General features: G+C 50.4%; 1 protein-coding gene across 1 annotated transcript in view; it reads left to right on the forward strand.

Annotated features, from left to right (window-relative positions):
- The first annotated feature begins 4,072 nt into the window (after window positions 1–4,072).
- Window positions 4,073–14,672, forward strand: part of ABR (ABR activator of RhoGEF and GTPase) — a 177,270-nt gene continuing 166,670 nt past the window's right edge. Inside the window, exon 1 of the mRNA XM_059380544.1 lies at window positions 4,073–5,240. Within this exon, the coding sequence (XP_059236527.1) occupies window positions 4,193–5,240 (1,048 nt within the window). The 5' untranslated portion in view covers window positions 4,073–4,192. The remainder of the gene's footprint in view (window positions 5,241–14,672) is intronic.

Raw genomic sequence — 14,672 nt, forward strand, 5'->3', positions numbered from 1 at the left:
CTCTGCCTTCAGCTCAGGTCATGATCTCAGGGTCCTGGGATCAAGTCCTGCATCAGGCTCTCTGCTCAGCAGGGAGCCTGTTTCCCTCTCTCTCTCTGCCTTCCTCTCTGCTTACTTGTGATCTCTGTCAAATAAATAAACTCTTAAAAAAAGAAGAAGAAGAAGAAGAAGAAGAAGAAGAAGCTTCCATCTGGGATGCCCTTGAGAGCTTTGCGACTTTGGGAAAAACAAAACAAAACAAAACAAAACCCAGGCCAGAAAGTGGCAGATCATAGGGGCGGGGGTGCTTGAGGTGAGAGCACAGCAGCTCATGGGAAGTGTCCACTGCAGCTGCAGCAGAAATCTGAGATGGGCCAAAGGGAGATGGCATGAGACCCAAAAAGTATTTGCTCATAGGGAGACTCAGGTTAAGGGACTGAATGGGTGCAGCAAGTGGAAGAAAATATTCAGGAAATGGGTTGGAAAAGTAGGTTGGGGTCAGAGGATCCATTGTCAAGAGTCTTATATGCCAGGTTACAAAGTTTAAACTTTATTTGCCAGACCAAGCACCTAACAGGTGTTCAATAAATATCTATTTTTTAAAGATTTATTTATTTATTTTAGAGTGAGGGCATAGGTGGGGGACGGGGCAGAGGGAGAAGAGAGAGTGTCTTAAGCAGACTCCCTGCTGAAAGCAGAGTCCCATGCCCGGCTCTATCTCACAACCCCAAGATCATGACTTAAGCCAAAACCAAGAGCTGGATGCTTAATGGAACGCACCACCCAGATGTTCCTACAGGGGCTCAGCTCAGTAGATATATTTATTGAACGAATGACCGCTAATGACAGATGCACCTGGACCAACCCCTTGCAAATCCCCTGGGCTTTAGAATCCAGTAGACTAGCTGTGTGGCTTCCAACCTCTTTGATCTTTTATTTCTCTCTCTCTCTCTGAAGTAGCAACAATAATACCTTTTTTACAGGGTTGTTGTTAGGAATTAGATGAGATCAAAGATGTATGGCAACTAGAGGTATGGATTCAATAAATGTCAGCCACTCTATCCCTGCCCCCATGATGACCCAAAGCCAAGTAATAAAGCTGAACTATCCACTAGCTAGAGACAATGAAGGTTGCTCCTGGGATCTGTTTACAGAAGATGTATGCTGGCATTTCCAGCTATATTGGTCCTTGTGGAAAAAATTAGTGGCATTAGTAACAACTTCCTTGGACCAAAAGGGAATCATACGGCTGTTTTAATTAAAGGACAGAGTTGAAACTATCCTCCTAGGAAATTTACAAATTCAGAAATTGAGGCTTGTAGTAACTTACAGGGTGTTTTTTTTTTTCCTTTGTGCATTTAAATGTACATATCAAAACATCTTCCAATCAATATACTGTTGACTGGGGCCATCCATCCTTACCGTGCAGCATTTCTCTCCCATTCTGAAATTTTAACAGAAGTCAAGATATTTGTGGACTCTGTTCGATGGACTACCCCTGCCCTGGCTCTCTGTAGGCATCGGGAGCTCCTCAGTACTTCCCAGTGGACAAAAGAGATTGTGGCAACCTCTGGGGTGGTAGGGAGAGAATATGAAGCTAAGGTGGGACAGAAAGCCGCTTGACGAACTAGGTAAAGGATGGAGAAATCACTCAAACTGAGGACTACTCAATTAATTAATTAATTAATTAATTTTTAGATTTTATTTATTAATTTGACAGAGAGACAGAGATCACAAGTAGGCAGAGAGGCAGGCAGAGAGAGAGAGAGAGGAGGAAGCAGGCTCTCCACAGAGCAGAGAGCCCGATGCAGGGCTCCATCCCAGGTCCCTGGGATCATGACCTGAGCTGAAGGCAGAGGCTTTAACCCACTGAGCCACCCAGGCGCCCCTCAATTAATTTATTTTAAAACATATTCATTCCTTCAGTTTGCACAAGACAAACACTATGATGAGTCATGCCACTAGCACACCATTTTTTTTTTTTTTTTAAGAGAAAGAAGGAAGAAAGGATATTGGGAAAATGAGTAAACACAGACTTTGTCAAGGAAGGAAATTCTAGAGTTGAGAAGCCTCTGTGGGAAGCACATCTGCTCCTAGTCTGAAGTGATTCACAACTGGAGAAACTGAGCAGGAGCCACAAGGTGGAAATTCATTCATCTTCCTGCTCATTCATTCATTTATTCATTCATTTCTTTCATTCAACAATGATCAATAATCTCTACTACCCTCTGGAAGAAGCAGAAAGAATACAAAAAGTGGAAAAGATACAAACCTGTCTTTGAGGGCTCTACAAGTAGAGGGAACAAAAGATGTCACTAATAGTTATAATAGATTGGAGCAAGGGCAAAGATAAAGACTCGGAGGAGATGCAGTGGTGGCGCAAAGGTGGGGGGTGGTGCACAGCAAAAAAGTCTTCTCAGTGGGAATCCCCCAGGCAGCAGGGAGTTATGCCTGTGTGTAGGGATGGGAGTTCCAAGGAGGAGGAAAGGTCACTCGGAAAGAGGGAGACATCTTTGAGGACAGTGTGGAGTTGTTAAGTCTAAAGCATAGGAAGAAGCTATAGAGGTGGGCCGGGACCATGTATGGGAGGACCTTCTATGTCCTGCAGCGACTAGGCACCATCCTGTAGGTAATGAGGAGCCAAGGAAGGGTTTTTAGCAAAAGCATGGCACTATCCCATTTGTGGCTTAAAAAAAAAAAAAAAAAAAAAGTCTTCCTGGTATCTTTGCAATAGCCAGCATTGAGGGATGGGCTGAAAGGGATTGAGGAGTGGGGGTAGGCTAGCCTGTTCAGACAGTTCAGGTGAGAAGCTAATGGCAGGTGGCTAGAGGAAAAGGGTTGCTGGGCTTAGCTCTAGGCCCCAAAGGGCAGGAAGAATTTCCAGTCTCTCAGAATATCAATTTCCTCATCTTTAAAATGAAGGAAACGTGAATCACCAATAAGGCTCCCCTGTTGCAGCAGGCACAAGGCAGCTGATCAGGATCCCTCTCTGGGGACACTGGGGCCTCAGCGGAAACCCTGGAAAGAGGAAGAGCAAAGTGCTTTGCAGCCACAGGCAGAGGGGAAGCAAAGCAGAAGCCCCCCATGCACTCCACCACGAGCGCCCAGGCACCTGTCCCCAGCTCCTCTTTTCTTTTCCTCCCTAGGGTAACTGTGTGAGGCCACAAAGAGGAGGTGGAATTGGAGGGCCGTCTTAGATGCCCACGTGTCTAAGGCTCCTGCTGCCATGGTTTGATTCGGTCAGGCGGGAGTACGCTCAGCTTTGAAGTCACAGGGGTCTCTAGCAGAGCCACTTGGAGCTGTCACCCTTGCCCGTTTCTCCCCCGGAAAAGCTCCAGTGAACACTGGAGAGAGCGCATGAAAAGGGACTCGCAAAAACCAAAGTTCACTCCCCCGTTCTGGACTGAATAGCTCTGTTATCCTGATCACGTCAGTCCAAGGCGCTCAATAAATCCGGGTAGGGATAACCCCGCCGGGCGGCAGCCCGCTCCCTCTGACACCTGTCCTCGCCGCCGCGCCACCTCGCCTTTCCCCGCACCGTCTCCCTCCAGGTCCCAGGCGCCGTGCCGGCTCTGGGCAGACCAGGCCGCGGAGAGCCGGTGGGGCGGGAGGTTGGCCGGGAGCCCGGGGCGCTCCCGCGCTCTCCCTCACCCGGGCTCCCGCCTCCCCCGGCCGCGCGGCCCCGCGCTCGGATGCAGGGAGCCGGCGCGGACTGCGCGCGGCTGCGGGAGCGGCGCCGCGGAGGCGGCGGGGAAGGTGCGAGCCCGGCCTACCGTGGTCAGCTGGAGTGTCGCGGGCGCCGCTCCGGGGCGCGCCAGCCTCAGGGGGGAGGCGGCCCGGCGCCACTGAGGCTCCGCCCCCGCCGAGGTTCCCCCGCAGCCCGGAGCCCGCCGGGCGCCCTGGGCCGGGCGGCGGGAACTGCAGACCGTGGGCTCTGCGCGTCCGGCCCAGGGCGGGCCCAGGGCCCCCAGACGCCCGCCTCCGCCGCGGGTGGCCTCTTACGTCAGGGAGGCGAAACCCAGAAGAAGGGGGGGGGGGGGAAAGGCCTAAGGGCGGAAGGGGAAAAACTTTTATTTTTTCTCCTATTTTCTTCAGGGGCTGAAGTGAAGGGCAGGCGACTGCGCCAGCGCGGGCTTCCGGGAACAGCCCGGCGCGACCCCAGCCCGCTGCGCGCGGCCGAGCCGGGCCCGGGAGGCCCGAAGGGGCGGCCGCCATGTGGGACCCTCAGGACTTCGAGCGCCACTGGCAGGCCGAGTTCCCCGGGGAGAAGGCCCCGGTCATGCGGCTGGACTCGGTGCTGGACATGGAGCGGGAGCTGGAGCGCTGCAAACTCAACCTGAAGCGGCTGCAACAGGTGTTGGCTGAGGAGAAGTTCAAAGTCTCCTACCTGCAGGCAGCCCTGGCCGCGGAGAAGCGGGACCTCGGCTGCGGGCGCTCGGAGGACGGAGACGGCGACCCGCCGGGAGCTTGGGCGGAGGAGCCGGCGCCGGCCGGGCCGGAGGGGACGCCGCCACCGCGCGAGAAGCAGGGCGCCGCGGGCGGCGGCGGAGACCCCCCAGGCCCCTGGCGCGGGGACCCGGAGGCGGCCGCGAAGGCCGAGGCTCCTCCCTACGCGTGCCCGGACCTTCCCACCTGGCCCGGGCCGGCGGGAGCGGGGGGCGCGGTGCGCAGCCTGACCGCCGCCATCCACCAGCAGCTGGTGCAGCCTCGCCTCCTTTTCAGGTCCCAGGAGGACCACGCGCCCCCCGGCCACGATGACACAGTCCCCAGCGCCCAGGAAGAGGAGCTGCCCTCCGGGACCCGCGCGGGGCGGGGCTCGGAAGAGGGCGAGCCGGACGCCTCGGTCGCGGAGGATGGGGGCAATAGCAGTGACCACGACTTCGAGATGGTGGATTTGAACGAGAAATTCGTCCTCGGCCACTTGCTCGTGGGCCCCTGCCGGCTCGGAGCCCGCGATGAGGCCGAAAAGCCGGCGCGGGCGGGCAGCCCCCATCGCTGGATGCACCTGATCCCCGGGGGCCGGCGGCAGCAGCGCCGGAGCCGCGACCTGGAGCAGCTGGAGGCGGAGGCCAAGGACGGGCGGAGCTCGCCCCTGGCGGCCGAGGAGCATCCCCGGCGTGGGGCTCGCGAGCACCTCCCCCCGTGGCGGCGCAAGAGGTTCCTGCGGGTGCCGGAGTGGGACTCGCCCAGCCACAGCTCTCCAGAGAGGGGCAGTGACTGCAGCCGCAACAGCTCGGACCACGAGGACGGCTTCTCTGCAGGTAGGCGCACCCCTCGCGCATCCCGGGGGCTTCTGGCCCCTTCCCGCACCCCCTCCCTGACTCCTCTTGTTGGTCCCGTTTAATCTCCGGCGCTTGGGAAGAAGGGAGATGACATTAATCTGTTTACCTTGAAACCACTTGTAGAATTGGGTGGGGGGGGGAAGATTGTGCAACATGATTTCGCCTCGGGCGAGTTTATGAAAACAAGCAGTATGGCGTTGCCCGGGGGGGTGGGGGGGTGAGGGAATGGTGTGCCTGGCTAGACCATGGGAGGACTCTTTCATTTCAGGCCTCGGCCCTCATGCTCTGTGGTAATAACATCACCGTCCGCCCTCCCTCCAGCTCCTCTTCCACAGGTCGATCCGATTCCTTTGCACCACTATATAGTACCTTTCTCTACACAAACTACAGTGGGTCCCCATTTCTCCCCAGATTCCTTGATGTGAAAGTTTAAATCTTGCACATAATTTTCCCAACTTATCTCTTATCTTCTGAGAGCCTGTGTCTCGTGTTCTGGCCAAATGGCAACACCCTCTCACTCAGGGAAAGGTCCATAATCCTTGCTGTCCCCTCCCTTTGCTGGCTGTCCCCTTCCTAGAAGGCTACACCTCATTGCTCAGGTTCCTGGAGCCTGAGTGGGAAGGGGAGGGCATTGAATCGTAGTTTTCAAGCTGGCCTGGTGCCCGGAGATCATGTCTAATGCAGTGTCTTAGTTTGACAAAGGAGAAAGCTGAAGTTCAGGAAGATTAAGTGCATGTTGAAGTGAGTTGAGATCCTACACGGGGCTTCTGTCATTTGTTGTTTCCCTGGACATCTGCCCTCTGTTTTGAGGACAGGGCCCGGTCCTAGCCATCTCTGAATCCCCTTGTGGCAGTCAGTATGGTGCCTTGCACATGGTAAGGGCTCACTAAATATTTCTTGAATAAATGGATGACTGCATTGTACTGAATGTCTCCCCACCACCCAACTCCTCATAGGTCAGGGAGTGGGAGTGGGGCTGAGGAAGAAAGGACAGATAGGGACGTGAGGATGGCCAGTGACCACTACTTTGCTGCCCCTGGAACTCTCAGGATCTCTTCAGTCATAGGGAAGGCTTATTAAACTGATGTCTGGTTGGGTCAAATCGTGATCAGGAACTTAAGATGCCTTCCTGCTCAGTGAAGGAGAAAAAAAAAAAAAAAGAAATCACTGAAGCTGGGATTGTTCCAAAATCTCCATTATTAGATCTTATCTGGGTGAGTTTGCATTTGAATGAAAAACTGTCCACTTTGCTAAAAGCACATTTGGAAGGTCCATCAAGTCATCTGTTGTGATCAATTACACTTATTCATTAGCAGAGATTGGCCGCTTTTCCCATAGGTAATGCTTTTGCTGCCCATGCTAGTAACATTTTATGTGCCCCTTTAACTTAAGGGAAGAGTCTGGATTTCACTCTAGTGCCAAGTTCCAGATACCAAATGGCAGCTACCCAAGTGGCCCAGAGCTGCTTCAGAGCTGGCTCCAATCCCATGTTCTCGGAGACCCACATCAATCACCCCTTCAGGTATGCCCCATGCACTGCATTTTCCCCAGGAAGTTATTTTTATTTCTGTTGGCTGTCTCTTCTCTCCCTGAGGGCATTCTTGCACAAAGATCCTCTTTTCGAAGATTAGGAGTTAGCATTCCCTCCAGCCTAACGAATTTCAAAAAGGTGCCTGCTCTGGGTGGACCAGTGATAAAAAGATCCTCATTCCTCTGGATTAAAGACTCCAGCCCAGTCACGTGCCTGGCACTTGCTGGTTTTGCCTAGTGTGCTTGGGTTCAGATTCTAGGCCTCACTCCAGGACCCCCTCTGTAGGTCAGGCTTGTGGATGGAACCCCTGGACAGCTGTTTGTTGGGGCTCTGTCTCCAAAACCTCGCCTGTGAGGAAGTGACTGCATGCACGTATATGCATGCCTAAACACGTATGCACAGTGCACACAATCCCATAATGTGTACATGTGCACACGGTCTAGGAGAAAGAGCTGTCAGGCATCCATAGAGTCCCCAGGGTGGATGGATTAAGGGCAGGGGTTTTCACCTGGTGGGTGACAGCCCACTGAAATCAGTCTGGGGGGGAATGAAAGCTTTGAGAGGCTTTCCTCTCTTGGCTCTCCCTCCTTTATTTTCTCCTTAGCCCTGACCAGATTACTGCTTCAGATACTATGATTTTGTGTGTTGATCTTATTCACTGTCTTTCCAGTAAATGCAAGGTCCAAGAGGGAAAGGATTTTATTTTTATTTTTTTTATTTTTTTTTTTTTTAAAGATTTTATTTATTTATTTGACAGAGATCACAAGTAGGCAGAGTCAGGCAGAGAGAGAGGAGGAAGCAGGCTCCCCGCTGAGCTGAGAGCCCGATGTGGGACTCGATCCCAGGATCCTGGGATCATGACCTGAGCTGAAGGCAGAGGCTTTAAACCACTGAGCCACCCAGGCGCCCGAGGGAAAGGATTTTAAACTTTTTATCCTACAACATAGCCACAAAGCCTAGAATAGTGTCTAACACATAGTAGGTATTTCATAGATAGTTGTTGAGCAATACATTTTTTTTTAAGATTTTATTTATTTTTGAGACAGAGAGAGCGAGCTCACAGGGTAGGGGGGCAGGGGGAGAAGCAGACTCCCTGCTGAGCAGGGAGCCCAATGCGGGACTCAGTCTGAGGACCTTGGGATCATGACCTGAGCCAAAGGCAAATGCTTATCGGACAGAGCCACCCAGGCCACCCAGGCATCCAAGTGATATATTTTTTAATAGGATGGAATAGAAGAGGAAACATGGCAGTGAATTGCCCATGGTAATGGTATTTTTTATTTTCAAACTTTGTTTCAATTATGTATAAATGTGTGAGTGTATATTGGGTCCTGATGTAGAATATATTTCTTGCTCTGGATTAGAGAGAAAGGTTTGAAAATGCTGATAAAGACTATGGGCTTTGAAGCTAGACTGCTTGTGTGAACTTGGGAGAAGTTATTTGAATTTTCTGTGTATCAGTTTCTTCATCTGTAAAATGAGACTAATAAACACTGCTTACATCAAATCATTAATATGAGTAATAAGTGGGGTTTTGTTTCTAGAGGACTCTTAACACAAAGTAGGCACCCACAGTGTTTAACCATGACTACAGGTCATTTTCTTTGAGTTGATGCTTCAAAGATTCTCATTCCCAGACCATTCTGAATCACAGATAATTTGGTTTTCTATGATGCATGTGTTTTGGGTTTTGTTCCCCCCCCCCCCAGCTTTGCTATGGCTCTTTCTAGAAACCTGGGAGCAGGGCAGGACCCAGGGCCAAGGCTTGGCTCATGAGGCTCTCTTGCTGGCTTGGCCCTCATGTTTCTCCTTCTTCCCTGGCAATCGTGCCCATTATTTGTATTCAGAGATCCTCAACTGAAGGTTGGGTTTTATTGGGCCATTCAGTCTTGAGGTCTTAAGAAGAGAGAGCCATGGGAGAGCCACATAAAAAGGCTGAGGGGCAGAAATGCCCGCCTCCTTGTAAAAGGACCATTTTCTCTTATGAGAGGTAGATTCCCATACAAAGACATATTTGATCTGTTTCTACACATAGTAGCCAAACCTGAGTGTAAGTTAGAATGCCCATTCTTTTTTTTTTCTTTAAATCTTTCTTTTTAAAGATTTTATTTATTTATTTGACAAGAGAGAGCAAGAGAGAGAGAGCGTGCACAAGCAGGGGGAGCAGCAGAGGGAGAGGGAGAAGCAGGCTCTCCACTGAGCAGGGAGTCTGATCCTGGCTGGATCCCAGGACCCCAGGATCATGACCTGAGCTGAATGCAGACACTCAACCTACTGAGCCACCCAGGCACCCCGTGTGCGTTATTATTATTTTCTTCGTCGCTAAAGTCCCCAGAAGACCCCAGTCCATCTGCTGCAGCCATCAGGGCTGCTGCCCTCCTGTGGGGCTCCTGGGTGGACTTGGTCTCACAGGGGAGCAGACCACCTGCTGGATTTTAGAACTCTCCTTTTCAGCGGGGCACTGTTGGGCGGACACAACTGCATGCCAACATGTGTAGGCCTGGTATTTTTCCTTTCATGGTGACATGCTTGTGTGCCCCTCCTGCCATAGAGGTTGGGTGACATTTCCTTCTCAGAGCTTCTGCATCCTTTCTGGAGCCTGTGGACTCTCCTGTGCCACATCTGTACTCCTTGTGCCCCAAAGTACACTCTTCTGGCAAAGCGCAAAGTTGGCTTTTCTGCATCAGGCATCCCTTTGACTGGCGAACTATTCATCTGATATTCTGGCTGTAGTTCAGATGACAAAGTAATTATCATTAGTATTTTAAATTGGCAGCATTTTCTTCTTGCTTTAAACTTTGCTCGGTGGAGGACAAGTGGTCTCCGTTTTGGCTGGCCCTTGAAATCCATTCATTTGTTTATCATTCATTCATCTGTTCCATTCAACAAGAATTTATCAAGGTCTTACTTCATGCCAGGACTGTGTTAAGGCTCAAGTGTGCAAAACCCCGTGACCTGCCTTTATGGTTCTCACTAACTCTTTGGCTCCTGGGGTAGAAACCGTATGTTTTTAGATAAAGAAACATCTTCCCTAAGGATTGTCCATCCGAATCTTAGTGACATTCGGGAGTCTAGAAGAGGAAGAGATCCGAGAGTAGGCCTACTCCTGCCCCTCTTCAGACGGAGCCAGGGAGACCTAAAAGTAACCTCAGGGTCACACGCTTGTGACCCTCAAGGCTGGGCCCATGCGCCAGGACGTGGCTCTTTCCATTGTCTTGTGGTCTTTTCTTTCTTAGAATTTGAGGCAGAGAACTCTAAAGACATAAGTTCTGTCAAAGTCACGGTGACAGGAGCAGGAGGCCCCTTCCTTTAGCCTCTCAGCCATCTCAGGGTGGCTGCGGGGCGGGGGAGGGGGTAGAATTACTAGTGCCATTTTATAAGTAAAGTGCTGAGGCCAAGAGAGGTAAAGGCATGCACCCAGAGTCAAATAGCTTCTGCTAGAATCAGCTTGAACTCAGGGCTAACAAAGACCGCACTCTTGGGTCAGCTGGGTCTCTTGGCTCCTGGGCCAGCTGTAGAATTCTAGATTTCCATACTGGGGAGGCCCTGCCACCAGAGTCTGCCAGGCTGCCAAACGAGATTTTTTTATTTTTAATCTTCATGGGAAATGCACTTCCTATTAGGTACTCATGTTACCTAAATCATTTGTAACCCAATGGGTTTTTTCCCCCCTTTCTCGCAAGCGACTAATGAGATTTTAGCTCCAGGAAGAATTCCTCATGTTCAGTGGATGTATCTGACTAACTTAATTCAAAGTATTGAGTTTTCAGCCTTAGCTGTGATAGAGTAATTTTTTTTTTTTTTCCCCATTCCGTGGTGTGGAGAGATATTAAAACACTCTCTGAAACACATGAGCCGCTGGTCGGCTGCGATTCATTTGTTACTAGATTTGACATTGCATCACTGCCTGCTTGGTTTCTTAATGCTTGCTTCCGTCCACCCCTCATCCCTGCCATCTCAGCACTCTCTGCACCTCAGGGGCACTCAACCAACCAGCCAGGGAGTAGGGGTGCGTTTGTTTAACAAGTCCTTTCTCCTTGACATGTAGGAAACACAGCCAAGACTCCAAACTTTTCTTTTCCTTGTCTGTTTGGTTTTTTTTCTGGTTAAGAGAGCATTCACAAAGCAATTGACTCTATACTTGGTTCTGGATCTTTATGTTTGAAAATCAGGATCCTGGGTGGCTCAGTCATCAAGTGTCTGCCTTCAGCTCAGGTCTTGGGATTGAGCCCCACATCAGGCTCCCTCCTCATCAGGAAGCCTGCTTCTCCCTCTCCCACTCCTTCTCCTTGGGTTCTCTCTCTCTTGCTGTGTCTCTCTCTGTCAAATAAATAAATAAAATCTCTTTAAAAGAAAAAAAGAGAAAGAAAATCAGGATCTTGACATATTTTCCTGGCTTTGAAATAATGGTACAAACACACTCCTCATCTGAAAAATGGAGTGGATGGAAGCCAGCTTACAGGGTGGTAAGGCTTACACTGGCTAAGTCACTGACAAAGCCCCAGGCTCCTTATCTGCCAGATGTGGGTGATGATAGGACTATGTTGTAGACATGTCATGAAGCATAAAGGAGATAAGTGTGTGGAGAGTGCATAGCCCAGGGCAAGGCACATACGCATTTAATAAAGTTTGGTGGTGGTATTGTTCCAAGTCCAAGCCACAGCTCGTGCTCCTGTTTCTTCATGTGATGAAGTTCCCCCAGCCTCTTCTGCCTCTTTCTCTCCTTTCTTACTCCCTCCAGGTCCACAGATGTTTTGCTCCTTTGAAGGGAAACAAGCTTTCTTCTTCCTTTTTTAAAGATTTATCTATTTATTATGAGAGAAAGAGGGAGAGCGCGCCTGAGGGGTGAGGCAGAGAGGGAAAAGGAGAGAAGCAGACTCCTCCATGAGCAGAGAGCCCGCCATGCCACAGGGCTCAATCTCACAACCCCAAGATCATGACCTGAGTGGAACCAAGAGTTGGATCCCCATGTGACTGAGCTCCCCAGACACCCCAAACTTTCTTGTTCCTTTGTGGTCCCTGGTTCCCCCAATCAATCCTTGTTTCCCCTGACATCTACAACACTGTCATCTGGCTTCTCTTTATTTCCTACTCTCTACCCACTTGCTTTCAGCCAGTGCTCATTCCTGCCAGTGTCTTTTCCTTTGCTCTTTCTGGCATTTGAAATGCCCTTCCATCCCCACCCACCCAATCACAAAGCCAACTAACCCTTCCTTTAAAGCCCAGCTTTTCTGTGGAAACTTGTGTTAGTTGAGACAGGGATTTGCTGCCTATGAAAAAAAACCCCAAAATAGTTTAAGCAAGATAGAAGTTTACCTCCCTTTCAAGTAAAAGAATGCCAGAAGCAAGCAGTCCAGGGAGAGTATGGTGACTCCTTAATCATCAGGAATTTGGGCTTCTTTTGTCTTCGAGCTTTTCTCTCTCAAGGTTGTCTCATGGTCCAAAACAGCTGCTGTAAATCCAACCATCACACTCATATTTCAGATGAGAATTAAAAGAAAGGGAGGAAGGACACATGAGTGAGTGGCCACTGTTGGTCTGCCTTTTAAGGCACTTTCCTGGTAGACTCTCCTAACAATTTCTGTTTAAATCTCATGAGCCACCTCTAACTACAAGGAAAGTGAGAAATGTAGTATTTTATCTGGGCATACAGCCACCTCAAATAAAATAGGGGCTCTGTTACAAGGAAAAATGGAAGAATTGGTATTGACTAAGCAGCTAGCAGCCTCTGGCACAAGCCTTTAACAACTACTCCAACCCATCTTGTGGTTCTTAGAGTGAGCCCTACACTCACACAATTGTCTTATTATTGTGCCCTCTATTAATTCATTGACCCAGTGAACAAATGATGACTGAACCACTGCTCTGTGCAAGGCACAAAGGCCTTTATATGTTTACCGTGAAGGGTTGCTTTCCAGCTCAGAGATTAGCTGGGCTGCTTGGGAGCAGGACCCTGGCTTATGCTTCTTTTTTTCTCCCCCGCCGCACCCTTCACAGGGTTGGGCACGGGCCAGGCACTTGATAAGTCCCTGGTTGATTTTGGAATCTCACAAATGGGAAGTTTGGGGAAAACATAAATCCCCGGCCTGGGTACTAGGCTGGAAAATTAAGTCAGTTAAGGCCTGTTTCTGCATCACTGTGGTTTGGAGGAGCCAGAATGAGAAGCAGCGTGGGGCGCAGGTCATCACTAAACATCAGGGCCGCGTTGTAGTCACGTGGACTTGTCCAAGGGTTGGGGTGGGAGTGGCTATTTTGGAAATCGGCGGAGTTTGTATATCAAACCAGAATTACAAGCACAAATCTCTGCGCCTCCTTTCTCTACCACAGCTCCGCGTAGCTGTATTTGTGCCTCGCCAGTCTCGCTCTCATCCCTGCACTGCACAGCTGCAGACCCAGCCTGCGGGCGCTGCGGAGAGCTTGGGCATCCGTGCCTGTGGCTGTCTTCCCGTCTGAGGCTTGCTCTCGTCTGCCGGAGCCGAGACCATCTGAAGGGAGCTTGCCTAGAGCTTATGTCACATCTTGGGGCTGCTGAGAAAATGATTGTTTTAAAATTTTTATTGGCACTTTGGAGGAGACGAACATGAATATGTTTAGCAACTGTTGCCTGCGAGGCACTCTGTTAAGTGTTTGACCTGCATGATCCCATAGAAAACTCAGAACAGTCTACTGTTCTTTACTACTCCTCTCATTTGGCAGTGGAGGAACCTGAGGCTCTGACCAGTGACCTCACAAGTCCAGGTTCCCTTAGGGCTCAGGGCTGGGGTTATTTTTTTCTCCTGCTTAAAAAATTAATTCTTCTTTTACGGAGATAATTCACATCGGATAAAACACCCTTTTAAAGTGTACAGTCATGAGTTTTTAGTGTATTCACAAAGTTGTGCGACCATCTGTCATCTCTAATGTCAGACTGTTTCCATCAGGCTGTGGGGACGGGGTGGTGACAGTGTCTGAGTCCTAGGCTTCTCCTGTGACCACACCAGTTCCTCTTCTCACTCACCACATGCAGTGATTTAAAATAACTAGGCCCAGGCGCCTGGGTGGCTCAGTTGGTTGAGCGACTGCCTTCAGCTCAGGTCATGATCCTGGAGTCTCAGGATCGAGTCCCGCATCGGGCTCCCTGCTCAGCAGGGAGCCTGCTTCTCCCTCTGACCCTCCACTTCTCCTGCTCTCCCTCTCTTTCTCTCTCTCAAATAAATAAAATCTTTAAAAATAAAATAAAATAACTAGGGCCGATTTGGGGGGAACCTCAGGGCGCGTTTGGGTGAGATAGGGGCAGGAAAGGGCCATCTGACTTTTCATTCAGTTGCTTTCCCATCATTGCCGATGGTCCTGGTGCCCCTTTGAGTTCCCCTGGGCCGCACCCCACCTTGTCTGTGTTTCCTGGACTGGGCGCAGGGGGGCAGAACACCCCCAACTTGGGTTCCGTGAGACCTGTCAGTCCTGCCCTAGGGTTGTGCTTGGCAGGGTGAGAGGCACCCTTGCTCTGATCTGTGTCTTACTCACCTTGGTAACCCCAGAATGTCACAGCACATACAGGAGGTACTCAAACAATGTTCATGAATATCAACATTGCCCCTGACAGAAACCAGTGCATGGATTATTCTGCCTCCAGCCCTGGCTGTCTTCCACATGAAAGCCAACCAGCTTGCTCTCACCCCTAACTCTAATTGTGCACCCCCTGCTTGCATTCTTCAATGACTCTTTGTCACCTACAAAGTAAAGTCACAGCTTCTTAGATGAAAATGTACCTAGCCTAGCCATTTGTGATCCAGTCCACCCTCCTCTCCGCCCTCCCCAACCCATACAGGCAGACACTTGACCAGCTCTAGCAATACGGAACTGATTGTAGTTTGCAAACATACCTTGCATACTTGTTTCCC

This window comes from Mustela nigripes, chromosome 16 (assembly GCF_022355385.1).
Source record: "Mustela nigripes isolate SB6536 chromosome 16, MUSNIG.SB6536, whole genome shotgun sequence".
Taxonomy (NCBI): domain Eukaryota; kingdom Metazoa; phylum Chordata; class Mammalia; order Carnivora; family Mustelidae; genus Mustela; species Mustela nigripes.